Source organism: Fonsecaea erecta (genome assembly GCF_001651985.1).
Source record: "Fonsecaea erecta strain CBS 125763 chromosome Unknown Scaff14, whole genome shotgun sequence".
Classification (NCBI taxonomy): Eukaryota; Fungi; Ascomycota; class Eurotiomycetes; order Chaetothyriales; family Herpotrichiellaceae; genus Fonsecaea; species Fonsecaea erecta.
The window spans coordinates 528,713-554,935 of NW_017387257.1; the positions used below are offsets into that span (position 1 = coordinate 528,713).

A 26,223-nucleotide genomic window follows, 5' to 3' on the forward strand; every position below is an offset into this window, starting at 1 on the left:
TTGACTGGTGAATTGAATCATCGATGCCTAGTGAGCCGCCTCTTCTCCTGCCTACCAACCGAGCAGCCTTACTCAATCAAGCAACGGGCCCCTAACTACTGCGTGTCACGACCTAGTGCCTTAGCTACTGTACCAAGCCTAGAGTCCTCGCGCCCGCACCTGGATCTCGGAAAGAGTCCACCGACACGCGCTTGCGCTTCAGCCCCCAATCCTGAGATCGCTCCATGTGGCTTGCCGTTGACTGCACCCCATTCCATCCTGCCACTCGTGCTCTGCACTCCGTCCCGTGCTGGGACCAGCCCACCAGCTGCAGAATAGAAGCCAAACCATGTCAGGAGGTGTCAAGGCCTCCTCCCTTGTTACGCGATCCACGAAGCCACCTGCTCCTGCTCCAAGCGACTTCGCACGTCGTCCGGCGAAAGAAGAGACACCGAACCCACCACCAATACTGCCCGCAGGGTCCTCGAAGTCCAGGAAGGAGAAAGATGGGCGCATGACTGACGTGGCGGTGCCGTCCGCCTTGGTTATCTGTCGCAACAAGTATTTGGACCTTTCCCCCCTTCATAGTGAGCGCTAACCCGTGATCTATAGACACTGGAAATACATATCCTCCTACCACGGACCATGGCTCGGGTTTTCGACCGAGATCGTCGAGAGCCTCGCTTATAGCAACTACTCCGGCCCCCGTCCTCAACCCATCCACCCGGCCGTGCTCTTCGACCTTGTCAAGATCAGACGACTGATCGACGAGGCAACCAGTCTCGCCGTCCGTGCGGCAAATGGCACCAGTACCTCGGAATTGCAGAGTTCGTTGAGCACCAGCAAGGGCATGTTTTACGGAAACGATGCTGAGATGCTCGGGCTATCAACCTCCAAAGGGGTGGGACATACCAAGATCAGTCGGGAGCGGAGACACCGAATGCGGGATCAGGCAACACAGAAGTTATACCAAGCGTACGCGCTGGATGAAGTCGCCGCCAGCGTGGCCATGATGCAGTCGGCGTCGGCGTTGGAGGACGTCGCCAAACTCGTCCTGGAGCGCCAGGAACACAATCCCCACGCTCAATATGTCCACTTCTTCCATGAGAAGATCCCGTGTATGGGCGTGGCAGAACACACTTCCCTGGACCCTTTGACCGATGTCATCAGGCAAAAGCCCACAGAGTGGTCGCCGTACCGGACGAGGGCAGTTACCCGGATGTTCATGCAGGATTTCGAGGGGGTGGTGCGAGACTGCACGGATGCTCTGGCCGCATACAAGCTCTACCATTCACAACACGAGAGAGACCAACAGGACCTCGTCCAGCCCCAAGACGCTCGAACGCCCGGCCAAGAATTTCACCCCAAGGGCGGTATTACCGACAAGGATCAACCGAGCAGTATTGAGTCCCAGCTGTTGTTCCTTCGAGGCACCGCATATCTCACTCTTTCGTGTCGACACGTCAGACAAGCTCTGCACGGGCTTCGCAAAGACCACGCTCTGCAGGCAGACGAGGGCATGGACCCATCGCCGACGGACATCAAGGAGGACAAACAACGTGCAGAGGCGCGAAAGTTGGTCCGGACCTACGCCAAAAGAGCGCTTCGTGATTACCTCTCGTATTTGTCGCATTTTGAGTACACGCCCGGCCTTTCCCCGGAATACGCTTCGCAACTCCTCGACCAATTCACCGAGAAGACGACCGCTGGAACAGGACGTCGTTCTCGCGGTGAGAATTTGTTTGACGGTGAGGCCCAACAGACGGTAAAGTCGGACACATTAGTGAAGTACGAGAGCATGGCGGATGGTCCGAAAAAGATAGGCCGTCCTCAATTGCCTGCACCCCCTATTTACAAGGTGAACGAGTTGTTTGCGGCGGTACCTCCGGCCAATGTGCCACCCTACACGCCTGAACGAGAACGAGAGATTTCCCAAAATCATCCCATCTTCTCCCTGCCGGACTTTGCTGAAGCCGTGAACTACTCGCCCCTCATGTTAGAGGTTCTCCATTGTCTACTCCTCTGTCACTGTCTCATTCAAACATCGGCCAAGGAGCTTCAGCGACATGCCTATATGGTGGCACGTGTCGCACGTGTTTGCGACGGGTATCCTGTCTTTCTGGCACCTCGGTCTCCGGCTCGGGCAGATTGGTTGAAGATTCTGGCCCGCACCGACAATTGGATTGGGCTGGCGGAACCATGGAGGAATCTGTGCACGCCTGTCCATCTGACCCAGTATCTCAAACGCCCCTCACTGAAGGATGGCGAGGAAACGTCCGAAGAGAGGAAACTCCGAATCAAGACCACAGCTCAGATGCAAGCATTTACGGACGAGAGCATTTTGGAGGAAGAACTGCGCAAGACCGAACACAGCGCTCGGAGGAGAGCGCCATACGAGGCCGAAGACACCACGAGGAAGAATTCCCAGTTGAATCCGAGCAGCAGTGGCTGTGGCCGTGGCAGTAAGGACAGTTCCCTCAAGACGCCAGGAGGATCACGCGCAGAGGACAAGGGGGCGTCTTTCCCAGAGACCACCGAACGCGTGGAGGCCATCGTGCAATGGATCCGTGAGGCACCGCCTCCCAGCGCGAGCGATGGCACTGGTCGGCACAAAAAGCGGCCTGCAGCCAAAGGGAAATTGAAAAAGACCGCCAGCTCCGCCTCCAGTGTCAGAGAGACTGACCTGGCGGGCGTTGAGCGGAGCGTCGAGAGCTTGAACCTGGTGGATTGAAGGGGGACAAGGCACCAAGGGGTTCTCGAGGATTCGACGGCGGAGCATATTTTGCTGCTGTTTCTGTAACATCCAAATACCCAAAAGCACATGTACTATTATCTAGGCGGCTAATGCATCCCGTGTTTCGACACACACACACACACATTCCAGCTTGACTGTAATTAAAACCTAGGACCTAGTACCTCGTATTAATATAGTAATAGTATTATGTAGGCCGGCGTCTTATTTGGACGCGGAGACTTGGGTGGAGCACACGAACCAGAGACGTTGATTGTGGCAGCACAACGACGTCGACGTCGACGACAGGGACAACTGCCACCTCTCGTTCCCTTCCATCTTTTAACCATAGAGCATAGAATCAGTCTTCTGGGTCAACTGGTGTTTCTTTTGGGGCGTGTCGTGGTCCTCCTCTCTTTCCCCTCCCATCATCTTATCATCCCGCCGTCTATCTATGCCTGCAGCCCCTCCTCCCCAGCTCGGTCTCAGCATCACCAACCCGCTGGTCCTCTACCGCACGCTGGTGGCCACCAAGAAGATCAAGCCGGACCCGGCCCAGCACCGCCTCGCGCTGCAGCTGCAGAAACTGTACTTTCGCCTGAAGGACTACGCGCCGGAGATCGAGTACCGGTATCGGCTGGAGAGAATCGGGCGGAATGTGCAGAGGAGGTCCGTGTCGGCATCCACCACCGAGACGAAAGGGAGGGCGAGGCGGGATGGCACCCAGCAGCAGAGGGGAGGGACGGCTGAGAAGGACGACCCAGCAGACGGCGACAACGACGACGGGGCGAAGGGAGCGAGAGGACCAGGACTATTCTCCTCGCTCTTGTCCCTTAGATCCTCGCTCCCATCCACCACGCTGGCGTTGACCCGGACCACGCAACTTCACCATTCCGCCCTCTCGATCGATTCCCCGATGGGCATGCTTCTCTACGGCGAGGTGGGCCGGGGCAAATCCATGCTGCTGGACCTGCTGTACCAGACCCTTCCGTCGCGCCAGAAACGTCGCTGGCACTTCAACACGTTCATGCTCGACGTGTTCCGGCGCATTGAAGTGGCGAGGATCGAGAGACTCGAGGCCATCCGCCCTTCATCGACAACACGAAGCCTCTTCTCCGGCCGCGACGACGTCGTCTCCGACCACGAACACGTCATGCTGAGCCTGGCCAAGGACACGGTGTGCGACTCGCCCATCTTGTTCCTGGACGAGTTCCAGATGCCCGACCGCGCGGCGTCCAAGCTGGTCAACGGCTTCTTCACCGCCTTCTTCCACCTGGGCGGCGTCCTGGTCGCCAGCTCCAACCGCATGCCCGAGGAGCTGAGCAAGGCCGCGGGCATCGAGTTTGGCGACCTGCGCAGGAGGACGAACGATGCCGGACGGGGGGGCGGCGGCGGTGGTGGTCCAGTGGTGGGGGGATTCTTCGGTCTGGGATGGGGCATGAGTCGCGAGAGCGAGGGGGAGCGCGCCGCGAAGACGGATTTCGGCTTGTTTCTCGACGTGCTGCGCGCGAGGTGCGAGGTCTGGGAGATGGAAGGGGAGAAGGACTGGCGACGGGAAGGGGACGATGATGATCTGACTGTGCACGAGGCCCCCTTGGATCCAGAATCGTCGCAGGAGGTCGACAGCCTCGACGACATGGATAACAACAACAACGACGCAAACCCCGATGCCTCTCTCGCCTCGAGACGCACCTCCATCTCCAGCATAACTTCGCTGACAGAATCGACGACGACCCTGTCATCCGACACACCAGCACATTACCACATTACGCTGCCCTCCTCCTCTTCCTCTTCAGAGTCTGACGCATCCTTCGAGACAGACCTACATCTCCTCAACCCTTCATCGACGTGGACGCCCACCACGCTGACCATCTACGGCCGCCGCCTCGACCTCCCCTCCACCCACAGGGGCGTGCTCAAATCCACCTTCGCGGCCCTCTGCGCCACCTATCTGGGGCCGGCCGACTACGTGTCGCTGTGCAGCACGTTCCACACGCTCGTCCTCACCGACGTGCCCGTGCTGACGCTGGCGCAGAAGAACGAGGCCCGCCGCTTCATCACCCTGCTCGACGCCCTGTACGAGGCCCGGTGTCGGCTGCTGATCCGCGCCGCTGCACCGCCGGATAAACTGTTCTTCCCGGAGACGAGGGTTCGAAGAGCCGGGACGATGAGAGCGCCCGCTGCTTCTTCTTCTTCTTCTTCTGCCGCTCCGCCTCACGGTGACAGTGACGACGATAGGCTGTTGGACAGCAGCAGCGAGGCGTCCATCACGTCCGAGTCCTTCTCCGAGATGTACCAGGACTCGACGGCGCCGTTCCGGCCCAACATCTCGTCCTACACCGCGGCCAACACGCACTCGTCGACACCGGCCCCCTCGTTCAGCACGCCGTCCCTGCACAATCCCCGCGTTGTGCGCAGCGTGCTCGCAGACGAGGACGCCGACTTTGGTCCCACGTACGGCAACGGCCGGGGCCACGGGGTGTCGGACTCAGCCCCCGCTCGCTGGAACGTTGGGGCCCCCGCCGCCGCCGCCGCGCCCGACTTCACCAGCACGTCCGTCCTGACCGGCGAGGACGAGCGGTTCGCGTACAAGCGTGCGCGCAGCCGGCTGTGGGAGATGTGCGGGCGCCGGTGGTGGGCGGAGAGACTCCCCGTCGCGCGCCGAGGGTATGGTGTTGGCGTTGGTGGTGATTGTGATCCTGGTGAGAATGGTGCGCGAGGAGTGGTCGATACAGCAGCAGCAGAAGAAGACGACGAACAAGCTGTGTCTGCATGGTGGCGTCCCGTCCACAGATCCGGCCGCTTCTGGGAGCCGGGCGCCGCCGTGTCGTCAAACGACGGTACGGACACGGGCACGACACAGCCGTCGTCAGGGACAACGACCACAACTGCAAGGGGAAACCAGAAAAGACAAGACTCTACGCCATCACTCACCCCTGGGCCTGGCACTGATTCAGCCTCGAGAGCAAAGACCATCGTCCCCACGGGCCCGGCAGACGCAGACGCAGACGCAGACCCCAAACGCGCCGCCATGTTCCGGCACGACGCCTCGCCGTACCGCACGCACGCGGACCCGCCGCCCAAATTTGGCTGGCAGCACGCGTGGGGCATGATGCGGTGGGGGAAGAAGGCCGGGGGAATGGGGCAAGGGCGTCGACGGGGCCAGGAGGAGGAAGGGGGGGAGGGGCCGAGAGCACGGCGCCGCTGAGGTAGAAGAAGAAGAAGCTGACGATGCTGGGCGTCCTCGTGAGAAGTAAGAAGAAGAGGGGGAGGAGGAGGCTCGAATGAGCAGAGATCCATCCAACCGGCGAGCAAAGAATGCCAGCGGTGCCTTGAACCGGGGTATGGGACGCGACAAGTTACCCAAATTTCTTGTTTCTATGTCTGTCTGTCTGTCTCTGTCTCCCCGTCGGAAACGAAGACTAAAATATGTAGAAAGGAACAACAGAATGAGAGGCCCTCATGTTTCCTGCCCAATCCAATCCTCAAGGTCCTATTTCCGAATCCTTCAAGTCTAGTTAGTACCCCAAGTTCTCGTCCAGCCAGCCCGCCAGCCCGCTTCCCAATTTGGCTACCATTTTCAATTTCGCTCATCGCTCATCCCTAGATACAGATGTGACCTGCCTCTGGAGAGGGGCCAACCGAACAATCTAGTCCTCGTCATCCACCGCGGGCGGGGTGCTCAGATAGCCCTGGTCCTCGAGGTACTTGATGATGATCTTGACGCTGTCTTCGACCGAGGTCTTGTCGCTGCGGATGTGCACCTCGGGCTTCAAGGGCTCCTCGTACGGGGCCGTGACGCCGGTGAACTCGGGGATCTTGCCCTCGCGCGCCTTCTTGTACAGGCCCTTCGGGTCGCGCTGCTCGGCCACTTCGACGGGAACGTCAATCCAAACTTCGACAAAGGGCACGCCCGGCTCGCCGCCAGGACGCTCGGCCTCGTGGAGCTTGCGCGCGAGGTCGCGGTCCGCGCGGTAGGGAGAGATGAAGCTGGTGATGGCGATGGTGCACGAGTCCGCAAACAGCTTGGCCACCTCGGCGATGCGGCGGATGTTCTCCTCTCGGTCTTTGGGCGAGAAGCCCAGGTCCTTGTTGAGGCCGAAGCGAATGTTGTCACCATCCAGACGGTAGGCATTTTTGTTGTATGGCTTGCGGATGAGAGCCTGTTCGAGGGCGACGGCGATAGTGGACTTGCCGGAAGCGGAGAGGCCGGTGAGCCAGATGGTCAGACCGGTCTGCTTGAGGAGCCCTGCCCGGATGGAAGGGGTCAGGGGCGTAGGGTGGTAGTGAATGTTGCTATTCAAGGTTGTAAGTATTCTGTCAACCATTTTGTTCCTTTTGGTCTCTTTGCTCAGGGAAAGGGTTGTGCGAATGTTGTTGAGTCAACCAAGATGTCTTTTCCCCGGACTAGCAAAATACAAAGCAATAGGGTGAACAGGTCATGGATTCGACTGGGAAGAGTATGGCTGGAATGACAATGATATACATATCAAGGAAAAGTATCCCAAGAGAACTCGGATGGCAGTAGAAGACAAGGACACACAAAAAATGCCGTGCCATCATGTCGTGCGAACTGAACAGCACCCAAGGAAGAGGGACCTACGTTGCCATGGTTCGTAATGCGTTCTTGCGCAAAGGACAGAAACTGTGGATCTCGTGGGTGCCTGGACCAGGACGGGCTTGATGAATGCTATAACCTGGGTTACAAACTTGAGTTGAGTTCCGTTGATTCAGGAGGCAGTATTGCTGTTATATATCAATTTCCTTCACCGCCGTCAGCGTGTGAGGCGTTGCTTTACCTTCCCATTTTAGTTCATTTTTTTCTGTTGATATCGGAAGTCGGAGTGCCAAGGTCTGTTGGTCTGTGCCACTGAAGCCAAAGTTGCCGATAAAAGGGGACCGTGGCGGCATGGGGGCGGAAAAGGAAGGCATCCCCCCCCCGAGCTCCCCTCTTCGCTGAATCTTTTTCAGACTCCTCTGGGCTGGGAGGCCTAGCTCAAAGGGACATTTCAGGTGTCTTGAGTCAGACACATAGAGGCTTGAAGCGTTCGTCCTCTGTCGAAGATTTGTTGATCAGAATAAGTGTGTTTGCTTCGTGTCGCCAACGCGTTCCGTTCCACCGCTTCCGCCGGCCGGGGTAGGTAGCTGGGCCTCGTCGTGTGTGCGGTGCGTGGGGGGCTCCAGGATTTGCGGGCAGACTGGCATTCTTCAGCAGCCGTCATACCTGTCAACGTTTCGTTTGCCAACCTAAGCATGTCGACTAGCACTAGCAGGCTATGCAGGCTCAAGGTCGTTCAAGGACCAACGGGAACGACACCCGACGGATATGTGCAGTCAGCTCAACCATGAATCTCTTGCATCCTGCACGGCGAGGGGACCTCTGGATCTGGGATTTCCTTCGTGGAGACCGATTTGGTGTTCCTTGCTCGCGCACGTTTTGAACTTGGTTGATACTCGTTGGGCGATGCATCGCCCTCGGTTGCAGGTGACCTCCAACGTAGTTGGCTTGAAAACGATGCCTCTTCCAGCAAACAGGACGGCCTCTGTCTCAGAACGCCTGATCTGCGTTGGGGGCAAAGATCGGATCTCGTGGCAGCGTGTTGGCCTTTAGAACCTGTCAACGATCAGCCAGATCCCAGATCGATCTGAGCGAACCTGCTTACGTCCGTTCTTTTTTGCGGTCATCAGGTGCTCTGGCCATTCGAGGGGGATGATATTCTGTTCGAGGTGGCTAGGTGCTACAAACCAACCCAAAAGGATAAGCGAGCTCAGTCAGCCACCAGATGAATCTGGATTCCCCAGGGCACTATTGGTATTTCCCGATGCCGGCTCTGGAGGCATTGTGAGTGGTGATGTCGGCTACGATGCAATCTGGCACCTTTTCAGGATGCATTCTTCGAGAAGTCGGTGTGATTCTTGATGGACATCGTTGAAAGCCCGGCGGATGTCACTTCCAGCGGCTGTGAGCCAGAGCAGCATTGGATTCCCGACCGTGTTAGCGAGATGGGGTGTGGTGTGTGGCTGGTACGTACACGAGCCTCTACACGCTCTTTCAAACAAAGAAAGCTGATGGCGGATAAGACAGAATTACGAGCCGTCACATCCCCTCTGAATGCAATCTGTGCGACATGTCGTGCCGTTTGTGAGGGACAGGCATGCCCCAGCCTTGAGGGTGGTTCGTCCAGTACTTGAAGAGCATGTATCCTTCCCCAAACTCTTTTCTTTGTCCTTGTTGTTTACATCTTTTCCATCGCCATTACACCAACCAAACTGGCGGTGTTGGGGTTTTGAACTTGATTGTTTTCACTGGTTGTTTGGAAGGTTCTGATAAATGCTTGGGACTGTTGACAGTCAGCGGTCAGCTACTGAACATTGTGATGCTCTGCAACAGTGTGATGATGATGGTTGTCGCGACTGGGTAGGCAGGACGTCTCTGATTCCACCGGGGTCTCGAGAGGGCAGAAGGAGCCGGTATCAGAGGGAGGCAGTGCCAGCGAACAACAGCGAGGCTGGACCACAAATATCGATCCCAATACCGATACTGGAGTCGCGGGAGGAGCATTGTCAGCGGGAACGAGGTGAACAATACAGGGTGGTTGAAAGAAAAAAGTCTGAACTCCAGAATCGTTACGACGGACTGCAACTGCGACTGCGCCTGCGACCGGTACAGCAACAATCAATGGGCGCAGGTGGATTCTTTCTGCCAGTCCCCTTGACGCTCACTTCACTCTTCACATCGATACGAACGGACCCTAGGTTTGGCATGAATAGACGCTACACGTTTGACTTTTGCATCACTTTGGATTTCACCTACCGGGTAATGTCCCTACACTGTACCATTGACACAGCAATACGAGCCGTCGACGACAATCAAGTTGCAAGTCACTAGCTGTATCAAATTCACCGCCAAAGTTTTTCGTCGAGTCCACCTCCTCCTCTTCACTTGTTATAAGTATTGGCCAGCCACCTTCTCTTGATCAGCTCAGACCTCTCTCAGCACACACATCTCATTCTCAGTATTGAGTCCTTAAATATACACCTCTTCTGGCACCCAGAACCTTTTCGATTCACACAAACACATCCAATTGCACCTTTCATCTCATTCCCATCTCCTCCTCTCCAATTCACTGCACCCGACAACAATTCACACCAAAGTTGCAAGGATGAAGATGTTTGCCTGGGAGAAAATCACCCGACTGATTGTCGGGCGCGGTAGGCTTCTTCTCACCAGGTCCCCAGACTTGAGCTGACCTCTGCGTCAACCAGCCCTCTCTGAGAGAAGTGAGCACAAGAAGCTCGAAAAGAAGTACAAAGAAGCGGAAGAGGCTCTCAAGCTTGTCACTGAGGTTGCCCCCGAACCACTTCCACCATGTGTCAGCAGTAAGTCCCATCTTCCCGTATGCATCTGACCGTGCCTGACCGTGATCCTAGGACCCTCGTCGGTCTGGAGCGCCGTCGTCTCAGAAGAAGCACGCAAGCCGCGTGAAGGAGTCCTGCGCACTGCTCAACGCCCGAACTACGAGCGTGCTTCCTCAACTCCTGCGGTGACCCATGTCACCCCTCGCAGATCCCCATCTGGGCCACCAGACATCACCGCTCGCTCTCTCAGCCAAGAGGAGCTGAAGCGCAACTACAGCTCTGACAGCTTCTGGGACACCAAAATTCACCCACTGCCTCCTATGCCTGAAATGACCGGCTTCGGAAAATATCGCCGAGCCGTCAATGCCTCTCCAGAGTGGCAATTGGAAAATCTCCACAAACACCTCTACGATATGAGCGACATTATTGTGGGTCATCTGGGCTCGCAGCCTCCTGTTGGCCTGGACCAGGAGACCTGGAACCAGTACAGAACTCAATACGCGCGTACCACCAGCTTCACCAGCTCTCGAAGCTCCAACGCAGACACCGGACCCACTATTGCCTTTGAATACCAGGACCCAGCCACCGGTACCAAAGTCACTCGCGGATTTTCCGCCTCAACCATCTCGAGCGCAGCAAGCTCTTTCAAGGAAGACTCCATCAGCTTCCTCAACGACTCGAGCTTCTCCAAATCCAGCATGACCAGTCCCGTCTCCGACTTCGATGCAAAGGGCAGCCGAAGACCAAGCCGGGCTTCTTCATACCACACCAGCATTACCTCGATGAATCATTTGACCGCCATCGACGAAACACAAGAACCATTCACCAACTTCCCACGCAAGATCGAAAAACCGTGTCTGTTTGACGCCAACGGAAACACGGAAAGTGCCCTTGCTTCCGATGAGGAAGATGACCTCGAGTGGGAAGACATGCTTGAAGTTGGCGGAGCCAACATGAGCAACCTCACCAAACGAATTGACCGAACATCATCATCTCGTGCCATGCCGCACATCAAGGCTCGCCCACGCACCAGGAGACAGAGATCCAACACGGTGCGCCGAGTCTACGTGGACAACCGCTACTAATTCCTACTTTCAATCAACCAACCAACCGTCTCATTTTCTTGGGCTACGACGAATGAATCAAACGGCATCACGAGCTATACGCCCCCGTCTATAACGAAATTCTCACTTCACTTTCAGCAAGAACATCATGGGCAAGGGTCATAGCGGTACGGGAGTTCAGGAGTTCATTGCTTGGGTTATGTTGATGGGAAGGGCTCAGCGACATTGGGATTCGTCTTTTTTGCTTTTCCTTTTTCTTTTCTTCTTCTTTTTCTTCGTCATCATCGCAACAGGGAATTGCTTTCAGGTTCCACTATAAGGCTATAGCCAGTATAATTCTTTTCTCGGGAGCATTGTCGTTCATACGGACGGAAGGACTATGTTGATGGTTTTTCTGATAGCCTTCGCAATCAACAATAAATACACTCAATTCAGATGAAGTCACTGATTTCCAGGTTTCTTCTCCCTTAGTATCAGCATCAATCTTTCCAGATTTGTTATCAAGGCATCTATCTGTCTGCATGCCGCGGTTGTTCGTGAGGACGAAAATCGCCTAGGGATTGTTGCGTGCCGGCTTATTAATGATACATATCATGTATGATCGACGCTGCGGGCCTTCTTCTTGAAACTACCATCCATATCAACACTTACATTAACATTATCATAATCATGTAGCTTGCACCTCCCCCCACCATGTCCACGCCAAGGTCATCAAAGCAGACAACGACGACAACAACAACAGCAACGAAGAAGAGAGCGGCCTCCCCTGAAGCCGAGCCAGCAGAAGACACCACATCTACACCCACACCCACACCCACACCCACTGTCCCAAGCGCCCAAGACAATCATGATCGGGTCTTCTCGTCCGCGCTGATCCACGATCGCCAGTCCACGTTCGTGGCGCACTTCCACCCGGCGCCGGGCGTGTTCGTGAAGCAGCAGCAGCAGCAGCAGTCCGGGACTGCACCGGTGTCGGGGTCGGGTTCGAAGCCACAATTATCGCTGACCGCGACCATCAAGCGGCTCCAAACACACCCGAAATTCACCTCGGCCAGCCACCGCATCGTCGCGTGGCGGCGGCGGTCGAGCCAGCAGACCCTCTTCGGCGCACCCAATAATTCTGATCCAGCCGGCTCAGGCCGAAAAGCCATCTACGCCACAGGTTCGGAGGACGACGGCGAGAAGTACGCTGGCAAGCGGCTCGAGCGCCTCCTGGCCGACCTGGACGTCGAGGGCGTGGTCGTCGTGGCGCGGTGGTACGGCGGCGTGTTATTGGGCCCTGTGAGGTTCACGCACATCGAGACCGTGGCGAGGGAGGCGGTTCGGAAATGGAAGGAGAGTGTCGACGCCGGTGGTGGTGCAGGGTCTAAGAGGCAGAAGCTTCTTGATCCCCACGGATATGTCGCAGATGGTGATGGTGATGGAGATGGTGACTCCCCAGATGAAACTGCGCTCAAATCACGCCTCGCCGAACAGCTGGCTGAGCGGGATCGCAGCATCGTCGTGCTGAGAGGGCTGTTGGCGGACAAGACGAAAGCCGCCGCAGCACCCATGACCGCGGACGGCGAGAAGAAACCTGAGTCGTCGTCGTCGTCGCAACCTGAGCAGCAGCAGCAATCTTCTTCAGCACCTTCCCCTTCGCCAGTCAAGAAGATCGACTACGACGATATGCCGCTGGCCAGGCTGAAGCAGCTGGAGAAAGCACGGGATGCCACGATTGCCTTTATCTTGAAGCAGTTGGACAAGCTGGAGGAAGAAGGAGGAGAAGAAGAAGAGAAGTGAAAGAGAAGGGATAGCAAGGGAGGGGAAGCACCGATGCTAATGAAACACCCATAACACCGAAACAGGGTGAGCAGTAAGTGGTCACGGATACGGACACTGGCTGAAAGCGATGGAGGAGAGGCTCAAACGACTGTTTCGGATAATCAAACAGCATCGAGGAAGGACCATGGATAAGGCAAAGGCCTGAATAGTTCTATGGGACACAAGGCTGTCTATACTGTTCGGATGTCCAGAGACTTCCTGCTTACTTGCTCGTACGCCGGGCGAGCACGTCGCTCGATTTCGAATTCGATTTCGATTTCGACGCATCGCAATGCGTCAAGCAGAGACGGACACATCCTCCTGGCCACCGACATAGCCGACACCGCTGGTCCGGCTGCTGGCAGGCGTGAGGGCGTTTTTCTCTGCCTCCTCCTCCTTGAACTTGTCCACCACCATCTTCCTCGCCAGTTGCTGGTAATCTGCACAGGTTGGTCAGAAGTCGTCGACCCATTTTTCCATGAGTGAAGAGACGTGTCAGAGACAGAAGGGGCAGGAAGACTCACGCAAAACACCACTCTCCTTGGCTTGATTCAACACGCCTTGCGAATACACGCCTCGCTCCAAGTTGCTCTGGGCCACCTCGCACAACTCAAAGTCCTCCAACGCCACCTTCCTCACAAACTTGTAGTACTCTTCGAACCCTTCCATCCCACCCTTCCCATCGTCATAGTAATAATCAAACTCCATGCGGGTATCGCCGACCTTGTCACCCGGGCAGACCCGGAAACTGCTCATGCCACCGCCGTACAGGTTCAGCGTGCACACGGGGAAGAAGAACAAGAACAGCCCGTCGTTGGGCTTCTGCGGGTCGGCGATGTGCCTGCTGTACGTGTCGTGGTTGTGGACTTCGTAAAAGGTGGGCGGGTACTTGACACTGAAGGTGCGGTGCGTGTATTGACAGTGCAAACATTCTTGGTACCCGTCCACCATGGTTTTCCAGTTGAAGCGACCGGGGTACTTGATGGAGCGACGATGGGGGAGACGGCGGAAGTTGTACCCCGACAGGAGCTCGAGCAGCGATGGCGGAAACCATTTCTCGAACGGCGGCGCGGAATGGTCGATGGTGGTGAACAACAGACCCGTCGGGGTCAAGTAATGTCTGAGAGGGACGCCCTGGAAGGACGCGAGAGAGAAAAGATTATGTGAAAAAGAGATCACACCAAAGCAGCAAGGGCAGGGGGACATGGGGACGGCGAGCATACATCGGATTTCCTTTTCACCTCAAAGTTCTCGTTCCCGTCGTGCTCGACCACGATGGACACACCAGCGAATTCATACTCGACTTCCCGGTCCACGGCAAATCGGGGGACGGCTCCCACGAAGTACCACGACTTGTAGAAGATGGCTCGTTGTTCAAGCGAGTAGAGATTTTGTGAAATGTACCACGAGGCCGGCAGTGTTTTGGTTGCATTCATTGCTGCTGAATGGTATGTATGGAGGGCGCCTCTCTCTCTCCCTCCTTCTGCTCGATCTCAATTGATTTCTGCCTGACAGGTAAGCAAGCAAGCAAGGGGGTTTGACAAGCGTCTGTCTATCGACGGCGTTTATAATGGCCAGACAAGTACCCAAGTTCGTTATCACCCAACAAGAGTCCAAACACCCCCCAAGGAGATAGATAATATAAGGGATCCGCATGATACCGACCGACCTTTGGTTTTGACATTGAATTCCAAAAGGGGTATTCGAATACCGACCGAATGATGGATGGATGGATTTTGTGGCGTAATGGACGCACCGATGTTTTCCTATTCGTGGCGGCCGGCCCGTGTGCCCATCGGAGGATCGTCACTATTATTCAGGATGTCAGTTGATTCCCATGTGCTTTACTCACTTTGGGGGTGGACGATACTTCCGCAGAAGTCAAAAACTGGTTGCGGGATCGTATTGCCCTGTTGAGCCATGGCGCTGTTTTCCCTGTGACCAAACGGTGCGTCAGCTTTGATATCATGGGCGACTAACTGACGACTCAGGCTATAAATTGGAGTCGGATCCGACGCTGGATGGAGTACCGTCGCCTGGCGTCAATCATGGCCATTGGCCGCCCTTTTCCCCAGTAGCTTTCGGGCACTGCATCCTCCTTGCGAAATGCCTCTCTGGGCCAAACAGGCAAGACGTGTCCCCACGGCCTCGTTCGTATTGATAAAAATGGTGCTGCCCTGGTGGTGGTGGTTGTTGTTTGTTTGTTGGTTGCTGGCTGGATCCCAAGAGCAATATCAACATCACCCCTGGCCCCAGACAGACAGACATCGTCTTCTAGCATGGCCGTGAGACTAGCCCATCAGAGTCCATTGGACTTCCTGCTCTCTCCTTTTCCCGTCTATGTTTCTGTCGTTGCTTGTGGTGTCTACCTCGTGGGACGTCTCCTGATCAATCTGGTTCATGATGATCGCAAAGTCTTCGCTCCGGGGTCCAGTCTGGACCAGGCGGAGAAGGGCAGTTTAAAGAAACAGGAGGACATGTCCGATGACGAGATTTTTCAACTGGAGAAAAGAGCATTCTTCAGCAAGGTAGCTTCTCCTTCTCTCTTGGTCGCGACCATCATGGCATGTGGGGCGGGAACTGACGGGTCGCAAGACGTGGCTCTTTGTTTGTCACCGGAGCAGATTCGACAAGCCGGGCGACTACCACACCTACGACGTGGCCGGGATCTCGTTCTTTGTCGTCCTGGGCAAGGACTCGAAGCTGCGAGCTTTCCACAACGTCTGTCGACACCGCGCATACACCGTGGTCCGCAAGTCGTGCGGCACCTCGACGCGGTTTTCGTGCAAGTACCACGGCTGGCAGTACGACGACAAGGGCGCCCTGGTCAAGGCCCCCAAGTTCGACGAGTCGCCCGGATTCGTGCCCGAAGACAACGGTCTGTTTGAGATCAAATTGATCACGACACGGGAAGGGTTGGTGTTTGTCAACTTCGACGCCAGCACGCTGAATCTTCCGTTCAACAATGTCAAGTCTCACGTGGATCTGGGGAGCTGCGCGTGGGTCGACGGCAAGGAAGTAACGTGCACCATGAATTGGAAGGACATTGGTAAGTTGAGACGACACGGGGGCTTGACAACGTCCATACTCTGACAAAATTTCAGCAAACGAGTTCTCCAATCAGGCCCAGTGGGCGCAGCATCCGTTCAAATGGCTTTCTGCACTCCGCAAGTCCAAAGTCGTCAGACTCTTGGGCCCATTGAGCATCATCAAGGAACTCGACAACGACTTGTGGTGCACGATGGTGCTTCTCCCACGGTCAAGCTCAGAGGTCGTGGTCCAATGCGACTTTTACGTCAAGGAGGGTCGTACGGCTCCGGCCAAGGTCGTCGAAAAGTCGAAATGGATGCTGGAGCAAGAACTGGTCAACCTATCCAGGCCCGAAGATGCCAGGGGCTCGCCCCGCTCGTCATATTTTGCATATCAATGCGGAGGTAAGAGATAATGGCTCGCTGGCTAGCTCTTCTCCCTCTCTCCCTCTCTCCCTCTCCCTCTCTCCCCCTCTCCTCCCTCTCCCTCTCTCCCTCTCCCTCTCCCTCTCTCCCTCTTTCTGGTACAACAACAACCCACCACCGCAGTTGCTGATCAATGGGCCCCCCTGCCCCCTTAGGTCGCACAATTGATTTATTTGCCATTCTTGCTCAGCATCAACGGAGCGAGAGGATGGCCAAGCGGAAACTGCAGCCGGCCATTCGGGTGACGGGCACGGCCGATATCGATACCGAAGCCGAAGCCTTGTGTGAGGCCCTGGACGGAGTGGCCGACTCGCCTACCTTGGAGAAGTGTTCTCGGGTTTCCAGCTTCCCTCAAACACTGGAGTGGTGACTGAGTGAGTGAGTGAGTTCCTGTCTGGAGAAAATCGAGGGATAGGTAGGGTCAGGTACTAGTGAGAAGGGATGGAGAGGTCAGTAGCATTACTGGTTGCTTCGACGAGTATATTCTGTTGTAAGTGGATGAGACGATTCACTGAGCACTGCTGGAGCATTTGTGGGTCACACATTACTTAGGGACCGGAGGGCGTCGGCATTGAGAGAAACCTCGAACTTGTCATCATCGTGGGAAGGGGGCGCCACCTAGAAGGGCTGCGCGGGTTCCTTGGAAGCTATCATGGAATAGAGAGGAGCACGTAGGTAGTTACAAGGGGACGGACAGAGTACATAGCAGGTGGAGCGTGCGCAGCGGTAGAAACTGCGCGATTTTCGTATCGATGCCCAAGGGCTAAGTAGAGCGGGATGGCACACATCAAGCCCGTTATTAATACCTGCTGGACAGCACTGTTCAGACCTGCCTCCTAGCTAGCTAGACATCTACCCACCCGTGGAACGCACCGACGGTGAAGGGAGAACTACTATCTAGGTCAGTGATGCCACCGTCCTATCGTGGCGACCTTCAGCGACTTCATCATGACTCTAACGACGGATGTTCCGCCCAGCTCCATTGACAGCTCCGACGTCGAAGTCGTCATCAAGGTGATCCGATCCTGATGTAACAGTCCGCTCCCTCGATCCGCGTTATCGCTGGTAATATCGTGTGGTATGCGTTCATCGCCTGGGTTGAGGGACGCATGAGATCCCAGAAAATCTCATTATTGCCCAGCTTCGACCACAGTTAAAGCTGGAGCAGTTTCTTGTCGGCGGTAATTGACGTAGACCCATTCTCCATGACTTCTTTCTGCTCCCTTTTGCGTCTGATCGAGAACGCCATCCATGATACATAGGTTCGCAAAAGATCGTTTGGTAAGGTCGTTCAAACGCCGTCAATCGGACCTGAATGACAAAGACGCCGTCAGAGTGCCGACGTATCTGGTATTCATCCTCGGCACCCCAGAACTTGAATCGGCCACGCCGTGATCCTGCAGCTCATGGCCCGAACATATCGTCAAGAAGATAGTCGAGCCATAGATGAAGAGCATCCTCTCATGACGGGACTGCTTTACAACAGACTCCTCTTTTGGCCAAGGGTGCTAAATTCCTCATGGAACTGTTTGTTGACGGAGAGCAGTCTGTATGAGCGAATATCCATGCATTGAGCATATATATAGCATGTGTCGAAGTCCATGGTGGTTTCGTGAAGGGAAGAGCTTGGTGTGTGCGGAGCATCGTGCTCCTCGCCCAAAATTTATGCACTTCTCAAAGGTCCTCAGTCGAACTTTTGGAGTCAATGTCTTCCGTGCCTGTATGCACTCAGGTCTTCAAGTTTGGGATGTCATTCACAGGGTGACAGGTCACTGAACACACACATATACAGGGCACGATGCCCATATTCAATGGACCGAGCATAACTGACCATCTTTCACAAACAAGCCACATACATAATACCCCTGGGCGAGTAAATCCAGATTCTTTCCGAGAGCCAATCTGCTTCTGGCCAACATCTCAACGAACAACGCTCGGCATTCAGGAACACAAACAGCCCTATTCTCCTTCGCTTGTGGCCCGCCCCGCGTCGCCCATACTTGGCCAAGCTCCAGGACCCGAGCTCGTTGGTAAAGCTGTTAAAGAAAATAATAGAAAATAAAAGCAAAGATTCAGGGTACTCAGATCTTAGATCGTAGTTGTTGTGAGGGGAATGCGCTGTGGTTAAGGCGGCGTCATTCTATTCCAAAGCGGGACGAAAACTCTTGGCCGACGTCTTCCCCTCCTGCACATGCACGGCACCACCAGCGCAGTTTGGGTCTCGTCATTATTTCTCTGCCACGACCGTCCCCTTCATATCCCGCCTGTGCTAGACAGCAGTCCTGCGCCATGTTCAAGAAGGAGTAGGCCTTACACATCTCCTCTCCGCTGCAGTCGAGGACCGGACACTGACCCGTGAAACTGCAGCTTGTCGGCGGGCGCAAAGTCCAAAGTGAAGTCCTCGGTTCAGCGGGGCATCAGGACCAAAGTGCTCGAGACGTACCCGGACCTCGAGCCCTGCATTGATGATATCCTGCCCAAGAAGAGTCAACTGGACTTGGTGAAACTGTGAGAGGAGCCCCCGTCCGTTGCGTGCTATATATCAATCACCCTTCCTCGCAACCGAGGGTGAAAATAGAGCCGGAGTGTGTTTTCGACCTACATGCCTCTTTCTGAGAAATCTCTCCTTCCGCGACCAATGTCTCTGCCGTCAAAACCGCTGATCACTCACACTACCTTCCTTTCCTTCTAGTCCCGACCGCGTCTCGCTCTACGTCCTCGACGACCGGCCTCTCTTCTACCAACACATGGACGACCCTCTCATCCCGCATCTCAAACTCGTCCACCAGTACCCGCAATGCTTCAAACACCTCCGCATCGACCGCGGCGCGATCCGCTTCGTCTTATCCGGTGCCACGCTGATGGTTCCCGGCCTCACCTCCGCTGGCGGGTGGCTGCCGGACAAGGACCAAGAGGTCAAAGCCGGGGAAATCGTCGCCATCACGGCCGAGGGCAAGGAAGAAGTGTGCATGATCGGAATCCTGGAGGTGGGCACCGAGGAAATGAAGGCGAAGAAAAAGGGCGTGGCTATGAGTGCCGGACACTACCTGGGGGACGGGCTGTGGAAAATGGACTTCAGTTGAGTTGAGCGTATGGGATAGATGGAATAGAAAAGTCCGAGTGGTGTGTCCGGTGCCTATCAACGCACTGGACTAGGTTGACCAACAGGAAGGAAAGGGGGTTTTCTGGAGTCAGTGCCGCTTGACGGTGCACATTTAGTGTCCCATCCAAGGCACTTCCAGGACTGGTGGCCGGGGCGCTCCAGTGGAAATGCTAGCCAGATATGCTTGAGGAAGTATATCGTGCACGCCGACACAGATGAAGAAGCAAGCCTACCGGTGCATAAAAGAGGCCGGGCAGTGAGAGGAGATATCATTTGTCACACCAGTTGCCGGCTTGAAGCCCATGATGAATGAGATAACCCCGTAGGCCGGCTCTGATGGACGATACCCATGCTGTACAACCGACACCGACCCACTCATAACGAGTTGGATGCTGGATATACGTATTCGGACAACCAAGTGATCTTGGTTGCTGCTGTTCATAACCGCCATTACATACAATATATATAGAACATACATAATAGTACACATCCAATTCTCAGTCCAGTCAGACGAGAATACCAAGTCGCAGCCAGGCAGCCTACGATTGACACGCAAATACATCGAGTTTGGTTGGTGGTTTCACAATGAACCGTTTTCATTTCACCTATTGATTTCCTGGTCTCGTGATACTGTGTACAAACTTTTGTCTTGCCCCCCTGCGCTTATTGAAAGAATTGGGAGGAGGGGAAACCATGGCCATTGCTGTGAAGAGAAGAGCTCCGACAGGGCCATGACGACCTTGTGAACACCGCGAGCGAGCGCATCCTGGACCCGGAGGATATCTTTTTCTCTCTCCCTCTCTGCCTTTCCGACTCGCAATGCTCCGCGGGCAATCCCGTGCTTCTTCGACCCGCTTCAGAGCGCAAGCGGCGCTCGATCCAACGCTGACTGACTCGAGGTGTCTTTCCCGTCGGATGAGCGAGTCCTTGCAGTCTCTAGCAGCTCACTTTTCCTCCCGTCCAGCACACTTGACAACTCAACGAGTGCTTGCCCGACCGTGTCCCGGCCTCTCCGCCCCCATAGCTCAGCCCTCCCTGTCCCCCTTGTGCAAGAATTGCGAGGTCTATGCAAGAGACATAACTATGCCTTCACGTGAAAAAAAAAGAAGTGAGCCATTACACTGAAACAATCGAAGAAAATGTGCTGAGCAACCGCGGTGTGGTATCTCAATCATAATCGGTCGTGAGCTGTCCCCGATAGGGACTCTCAAGCCTCAATCAATGCGCCGCTTGCAGCCCTTGCATATGCCAGTGATTCCTGCTGAAAGCTGCATGTTTTTTGGTTTTCTCCCCTTCATTCAGAATGACTCCTGCTGTGTTTGTGTTTTGAATATGGCGGTAAAAAGTTGATGGGCGGTAACAAAACTCGCTCCATTTCGGTGTCGCACATGTTACACATCGATCAATGTGATTGGGTGTACGAAAGCCCATGTGCATTGTACAAGAAATCTCGAATCAATTGCGGTGAACTTGGTGAGTACTGGTAGCTCGAGCAAGTGAGATGAATGATTTTCGAACGGCGAAAGATCGTGGCAATAATGATCTCAGGTGGTGCTAATCTGACAAGATTCCATCATCAGGGTCGGAATATTCGTTCAGTGTCTGAAGTGGCTTTCTCAGTACGTTTTGCAGAACGGGAAAGATGAGCAGAGACATGTTGTTGATTACAGTGGCATCGTGGCGGGTCGGATAAGCCAGAGGAGGCATATTCCTTCTCTTAGCCGCTTCTGTCGAGCTCGGCTTTCTCCTCTGCTGTGAGAATGTCGCCCAGCCGTTTGATGGTTTTCAGATTTGTGGCTCCATTGCGCCAGGCAGCTCGCAAAGTTTGGAAGACGGGACGCTTATCGGGCTTTTCATCTCGATAAAGGGCGATCATGTCTGAAGCAAGACGGTCACTGATCGGCACAGGCGCGGATAGAAGCTTGCCAAAATAGCGGACAAGATGCGACATGCCACTCTCACGACCTTCGTGAAAGTCGCCGACCGCGGTGGATTTGAATTCTTGGTACATGCCGACATTGAACTTGTCGACAAGAAAATCGGTCCAGAAATTGTAAAGAGGCTCCATGGCTCCTTCGACGCCCATTTGACGGTGCTGGAGAGCCAAGTCATGCAGTGACAAATAGGTCTGGTCAAACTGTCCAGGCTGCGGAGGCGGCAGTTGCGTCTCCTGCCCATCCTTGGTAAAGTAGATAATGTTTTCATCGCCAGTGGGAATTGTGTACGGGGCACCAAAAGACAAGCTGCGGAATTGGTCGAGCCTTATCCGGCCGTTAGTCTGGGGTCGCGACGGCGATCGAAATGACTTACTGCTGTGGACTGCTCGCGCCGCCGCGCAAACTCGGGAGGCGAACTGGATTTGGCTCCACAGGCACATTGTTGCCTTCATTCTGTCCACTAGAAGATCCGGCCGAAGAGATACGCGCGATCCCGGGAAACGACGGGGCTGCGCCGCTAAGAGTGGTTGGTTGCATTCGGATATTGACATTCGGGATCTGCTCATCCGGGAACATGTTGTCCTCAATATCGGTGCTGGAACCCTGGGGATGGTGACCATTCACAATGTTGCTCAAAGGGTCCGAAGCGTGATGTGGAGGGGATCGTAGAGCAGCCGGAGCAACGTGCTGGTAAGGCACCATCGCAGGTCTCTCGGTTCCATCACTGGAACCATCTTCAAATGGACGGACGAGCTGCTCCCCAGAAATATGATTCTCCGTGGGCAGCCCGGGGACATAAGACATGGGCGAGTTTGCGTGGAACGTTCCATTGCTGGTGCCAACGGCCAGCTGTGGACTGCGCAGTTGACCGAAGGCAAAAGATGGATCATGAAGACCGACCTGGTCTGGTGGCGCCGCGTGGTTGTTGTACGATTCCGGGTTATGCAAGGGTCCTTCGTTGCGAGCCGATTCAAATCTCTCCTCCACAGGAAGAACGAAATCACGCCAGCCTTCGCGACGACGAAGGCGATCTTCCCCATCAGCTCCCGGTAGGAACTCCACACTCTTCACCTGCTGACAGACGTAGCGAAGACTTTCGATGGTCATGTTGTCCTCTGTCAGAGTCTTGATGCGTTTGAAGTTAGCAATTACGCTCAGCGGGACGTAACCTTGACCATCCATATGCTTCCTCAGAAACAGATCTTTGCACAGGTTGTCGATTGAGAAGTAGTACTCGCTGGAGGATGTGTTAGCGAGCGCGCACATGTTGCGAGTTGATGGTTTGTGGACACTTACATCTGGGTCATGACCATGGACAGCAAGGCGTACGAGTTCAGGGGATCATGGTACGGCATTGCACTCATAATGCTCGGTTGCATTTGCATCTGGGATGGATACCCATAGATCGACATGTCGGTCTGAATGGACGGGAGACCTGGTGACATGGCCGGCATGCCATTGTAGTACCCGGGGAACATCATACCGACAGGAATCGACTGCGAACGCGGGTTTGTGCGAGTGGTGGTTGAGGCCTGATTTGGTACAAAGGGCTGCGACGCTTGCCTTGAGCGAGTTTCGGTGTGCGAACTGGCTCTGGACTGTGGTTCAAATCCATTTTGCGGAAGAGGCGACGTGTAGGCATGGGAGGAGGTAAAGGGCGGGTTGTAGCTGTTGCCACCCCGGCCACGATAGCCACGTCCACGCTCCGATCGAGCTTCACGTCGACTGCCCTGGTCGCCCGACGATTCCCGGTCACGCCAGGATTCAACCTTCTCGCGAGCCGAGTCAGGCTTGTCCTTGGACCATTCTCGGTTCCTGCCAGAACCGCGGTCTCTGCCAAATTCGCCGGCGCCTCGGGCTGGGCCTGTTGTGGAAGCTTTGTAGCGGTCATGAGCGAATGGATAGCGAGTAACAGGTTCGTTGGTCTGGCCGTGGCTGTTAGTCGCTTGTTCGGTCGAGGTATTCCCATCTCCGTTGGTCATGCGACCACCGATGTTGCCCGTATGTCTTGAGGAAGACCTAGAGCTGTGTCCTGTTCTTAGAGCCTGCTCTTCAACATTATGCTGCGGTGCCGTCGGGTTGGTTGGGACGTTTTCGGATGCTGATTGATCCCTGACGTAGGGTGCAGAAGGCTTCCAGAATGCGGGAGTTGAGTCCTCACCGCTCGTAGGTCGGGTGCCGGTAGTAGGGACGGACGCACCGCGTGTGCCACGTTCACCTTCGGATCTACGGCCCCGGTCCTGTTCTCCAGATTGCCTTGGTACAGGAGGTGGTCCCATTGACGTCGTTCCATCTTGCTTTTCTGCAGCGGAACCCATATGGCCGCCCCCACGGCCGCCGGTATCTCGTCCTCTCCCAACTCTGCCGCCTCGTCGCGCCGCAGCAGGTGGAAGCTGTGTTTCGAACTTTGCTGTAGGAACGAATGGCACTGCCACCCACTTGTTACTGTGGGTTTTCTGAGAGCCAGACTTTCCGTCCACCTTATCCGTCTTTTCGAGGGAAGCTGATTTGCGCCGTTCGTCAACGGTCGAATTTTCAGGGGTTGGCCATGACTGTGCATCGTCTACCGGCGGTGGTGCATCCACACTCCCTTTCTCACCATGTTGAGACGTCGGTCGGGAGGACCGAGCTGACGACATATCTTTCCGATTGACAGGTCTGGCACCGTCCACGATCTTGCCTTCTTTCTCGGAACTGCCAATTTCTTTGCTCAGAGATTTGCGTTTAGGGTCTTCACTCCCAGACTTGGCCTTTGGTGGCTGGCTAGGGGTGCTGGACACCACGCTGCGCTGCTGTTCCAGCCCCTTCATCTTTGCCGCCTGAGCTTCTCTGCGTACTTGCCAAATATTGACAGACGGGATAGGGGCAGCTTTGTATTGTGTCTCGGCACTCATCGAAGGGACCGAGACCTTCTCCCAGTCATCTTCGCCATCCTTGGATTTCTTCTCAGTGACTGACTGAGACGACTTGTCGCTTGCGGTGGAGCCCGGCAGCTCTTCCGAAGACAATGATCTGCCATTGGGAAGTTGTGGTACTGCGTCGACCTTCTGTTGATCTGGGGCTGGCGCAAGATCGGGAGTTCCGACATGTGATCCTGATGAGTTCTCGGCGTTATTGAGTGTCGCGACATGCTGACTCTGCGTGGTGGCTTCTTTGTCCGCATCCTCTTGAGGCGACTTTGTCGCAGCACCCTCTGTATGTATTGGAGGCTTGGACGCAGCGCCATCCCCACTTGATTTGTCGTCAGATTCAGATCTTGGTCTGAGTGTCTTCAGCATGGCTGTTGTGTTCGTCGTTTCACTCAAAGACCGATCTTTGACACTCTTGTCAGACGCCGCAGGGCTTTCATTCCTCGAGGTCGACTGTGTTGAAGCTGATGATGTGAGGCCCTTTGCAGCCTGTGCATATGAAAAGACTGGCGCTGCTGCGCCCGAGGAAGACGACATTCTCACACACAATGTTGATCAAACCCACAACTACACCTCCGGTTCCACTACCACAATACAAACCCCTCACCAGCAACAAGCTGGCTGACGGATAGAGAGCCCAGTATTAGCTAGGTGCTAATTGTGGCTGTAGTATTTCCGTCTGCAAGTCTGGCCTTTCCCTCTGTGGTCCTCGTCTGCACGCTGACCAGTGACGGATAAGTGAGGCCCCAGATGGTGAAGATTTCAGCAGGAATATTTCCCCACCGAAACTGCGACAGCAAGTTGTAGGAATTGTTGGATGATACCACAGTACGAGACCCAAAGCCCACCTGTCTGTCCGTCACTCTGCCTGTCTTGGGGCTCCGCAGCTGACCGGCTGCGGTGTTCCACCAAAGTATCCTCTGCCACCTTTGGGCTCGTCAATTCCACAATAGCACGACGCTACGGACTGAGTCCTGCAGGATAGTGACGCGGCTGTTCTGTCGGCCAGGTTCTGTTGATTTGGCGGAGGAACCGAGGCACGCCTGGAAATTGAGGAATCTAGATGGTGCGGCAGAATCAGCCTGTGCGTCTCGACCGAAGATTTCTAGATCGTTTGTCGACGAGGAGGAAATCGTGGAGAATCCGGTTGACGTGAGAACACGGGGCGTCAGAGGTTCAAATGTCGACCGCGGCTGTTGTAGGTCGCCTTGGGGGAGGGATGAGCTGATGCGGCCCAAAAACTTTTGAGTGGGAGTCACAGCGGAGTCGTTGTTCCCGGATTTTCCTGCGCCAGAAGCGCGAGGGGAGACGAGAACGCTGAACAAGGACCAAGGAACGAAGATGGCGGATTGAAGGACGACGAGATGGAGAGGAGATGGAGGGAGAAATGTGAGTGTGTGTGGGTATTGAAGAGAAGTCTTTTTCGTGGAGAGTCAAGCTAAGGTGTGAGTGAACTGAATTTCGATTTTCCTAGCGCGGCATTTTGCGAGAGTCGGGGCTCAGCAGGCCAGTGACGGGGCTTGAACGAACTGCTTCCGACCAACTCATGAGACTCAATCTTCACTGTCCTCTGTCCTCTGTCCTGTCCTCTGTCCGGCATAATAATACCTAGTCCAAGCTCCAAGCACCGCGAACAACCGAGCAGAAAGTGAGGGGCTTCGTTGCTGGTGCTGGTGCTTGTTGCTTGTTGGCATTTCGTCCCCGATTATTCTCTCTGCCACCATCTGTTTAGTTCACTTTACGTCCCGCACTCTGCCAATACTGTAGCCTCTTGTGCCCTCTAAACTGACTGACTGACTGACGGCTTGCTGCGTTTGCCTGCGCTTCCTCCTCACGTTCGTGAGATCCTACCGTACATCCCCTCCCACTGCCACGACCACTAG

The 26,223-nt window shown here is 55.2% G+C and overlaps 9 protein-coding genes across 9 annotated transcripts; 6 read left to right on the plus strand and 3 right to left on the minus strand.

The window, feature by feature from the left end:
- Nucleotides 1-328: 328 nt before the first annotated feature.
- On the plus strand, nucleotides 329-2,710 carry AYL99_11514 (hypothetical protein; the record flags this gene model as incomplete). Its single annotated transcript, XM_018843020.1, has 2 exons — nucleotides 329-540; nucleotides 592-2,710. 2 exons carry the CDS (start codon nucleotides 329-331, stop codon nucleotides 2,708-2,710), a joined length of 2,331 nt encoding a protein of 776 aa, XP_018687780.1.
- A 454-nt stretch (nucleotides 2,711-3,164) lies between these two features.
- Nucleotides 3,165-5,918, plus strand: AYL99_11515 (hypothetical protein; the record flags this gene model as incomplete). The annotated part of the gene is made up of 1 exon (XM_018843021.1): nucleotides 3,165-5,918. One exon carries the CDS (start codon nucleotides 3,165-3,167, stop codon nucleotides 5,916-5,918), a length of 2,754 nt encoding a protein of 917 aa, XP_018687781.1.
- Nucleotides 5,919-6,360: 442 nt separating this feature from the next.
- Nucleotides 6,361-7,038, minus strand: AYL99_11516 (adenylylsulfate kinase; the record flags this gene model as incomplete). Its single annotated transcript, XM_018843022.1, has 1 exon — nucleotides 6,361-7,038. One exon carries the CDS (start codon nucleotides 7,036-7,038, stop codon nucleotides 6,361-6,363), a length of 678 nt encoding a protein of 225 aa, XP_018687782.1.
- A 2,835-nt stretch (nucleotides 7,039-9,873) lies between these two features.
- Nucleotides 9,874-11,154, plus strand: AYL99_11517 (hypothetical protein; the record flags this gene model as incomplete). Its single annotated transcript, XM_018843023.1, has 3 exons — nucleotides 9,874-9,922; nucleotides 9,977-10,090; nucleotides 10,142-11,154. 3 exons carry the CDS (start codon nucleotides 9,874-9,876, stop codon nucleotides 11,152-11,154), a joined length of 1,176 nt encoding a protein of 391 aa, XP_018687783.1.
- Nucleotides 11,155-11,826: 672 nt separating this feature from the next.
- On the plus strand, nucleotides 11,827-12,915 carry AYL99_11518 (hypothetical protein; the record flags this gene model as incomplete). Its single annotated transcript, XM_018843024.1, has 1 exon — nucleotides 11,827-12,915. One exon carries the CDS (start codon nucleotides 11,827-11,829, stop codon nucleotides 12,913-12,915), a length of 1,089 nt encoding a protein of 362 aa, XP_018687784.1.
- Nucleotides 12,916-13,233: 318 nt separating this feature from the next.
- On the minus strand, nucleotides 13,234-14,372 carry AYL99_11519 (hypothetical protein; the record flags this gene model as incomplete). The annotated part of the gene is made up of 3 exons (XM_018843025.1): nucleotides 13,234-13,376; nucleotides 13,461-14,070; nucleotides 14,160-14,372. 3 exons carry the CDS (start codon nucleotides 14,370-14,372, stop codon nucleotides 13,234-13,236), a joined length of 966 nt encoding a protein of 321 aa, XP_018687785.1.
- An 843-nt stretch (nucleotides 14,373-15,215) lies between these two features.
- AYL99_11520 (hypothetical protein) lies at nucleotides 15,216-16,761 on the plus strand (the record flags this gene model as incomplete). Its single annotated transcript, XM_018843026.1, has 4 exons — nucleotides 15,216-15,464; nucleotides 15,532-15,985; nucleotides 16,041-16,370; nucleotides 16,547-16,761. 4 exons carry the CDS (start codon nucleotides 15,216-15,218, stop codon nucleotides 16,759-16,761), a joined length of 1,248 nt encoding a protein of 415 aa, XP_018687786.1.
- Nucleotides 16,762-18,680: 1,919 nt separating this feature from the next.
- AYL99_11521 (hypothetical protein) lies at nucleotides 18,681-19,474 on the plus strand (the record flags this gene model as incomplete). Its single annotated transcript, XM_018843027.1, has 3 exons — nucleotides 18,681-18,694; nucleotides 18,759-18,899; nucleotides 19,084-19,474. 3 exons carry the CDS (start codon nucleotides 18,681-18,683, stop codon nucleotides 19,472-19,474), a joined length of 546 nt encoding a protein of 181 aa, XP_018687787.1.
- A 1,737-nt stretch (nucleotides 19,475-21,211) lies between these two features.
- Nucleotides 21,212-24,877, minus strand: AYL99_11522 (hypothetical protein; the record flags this gene model as incomplete). Its single annotated transcript, XM_018843028.1, has 3 exons — nucleotides 21,212-21,755; nucleotides 21,805-22,668; nucleotides 22,728-24,877. The coding sequence occupies 3 exons, from the start codon at nucleotides 24,875-24,877 to the stop codon at nucleotides 21,212-21,214; spliced, it is 3,558 nt and encodes a 1,185-aa protein (XP_018687788.1).
- Nucleotides 24,878-26,223: the final 1,346 nt, after the last annotated feature.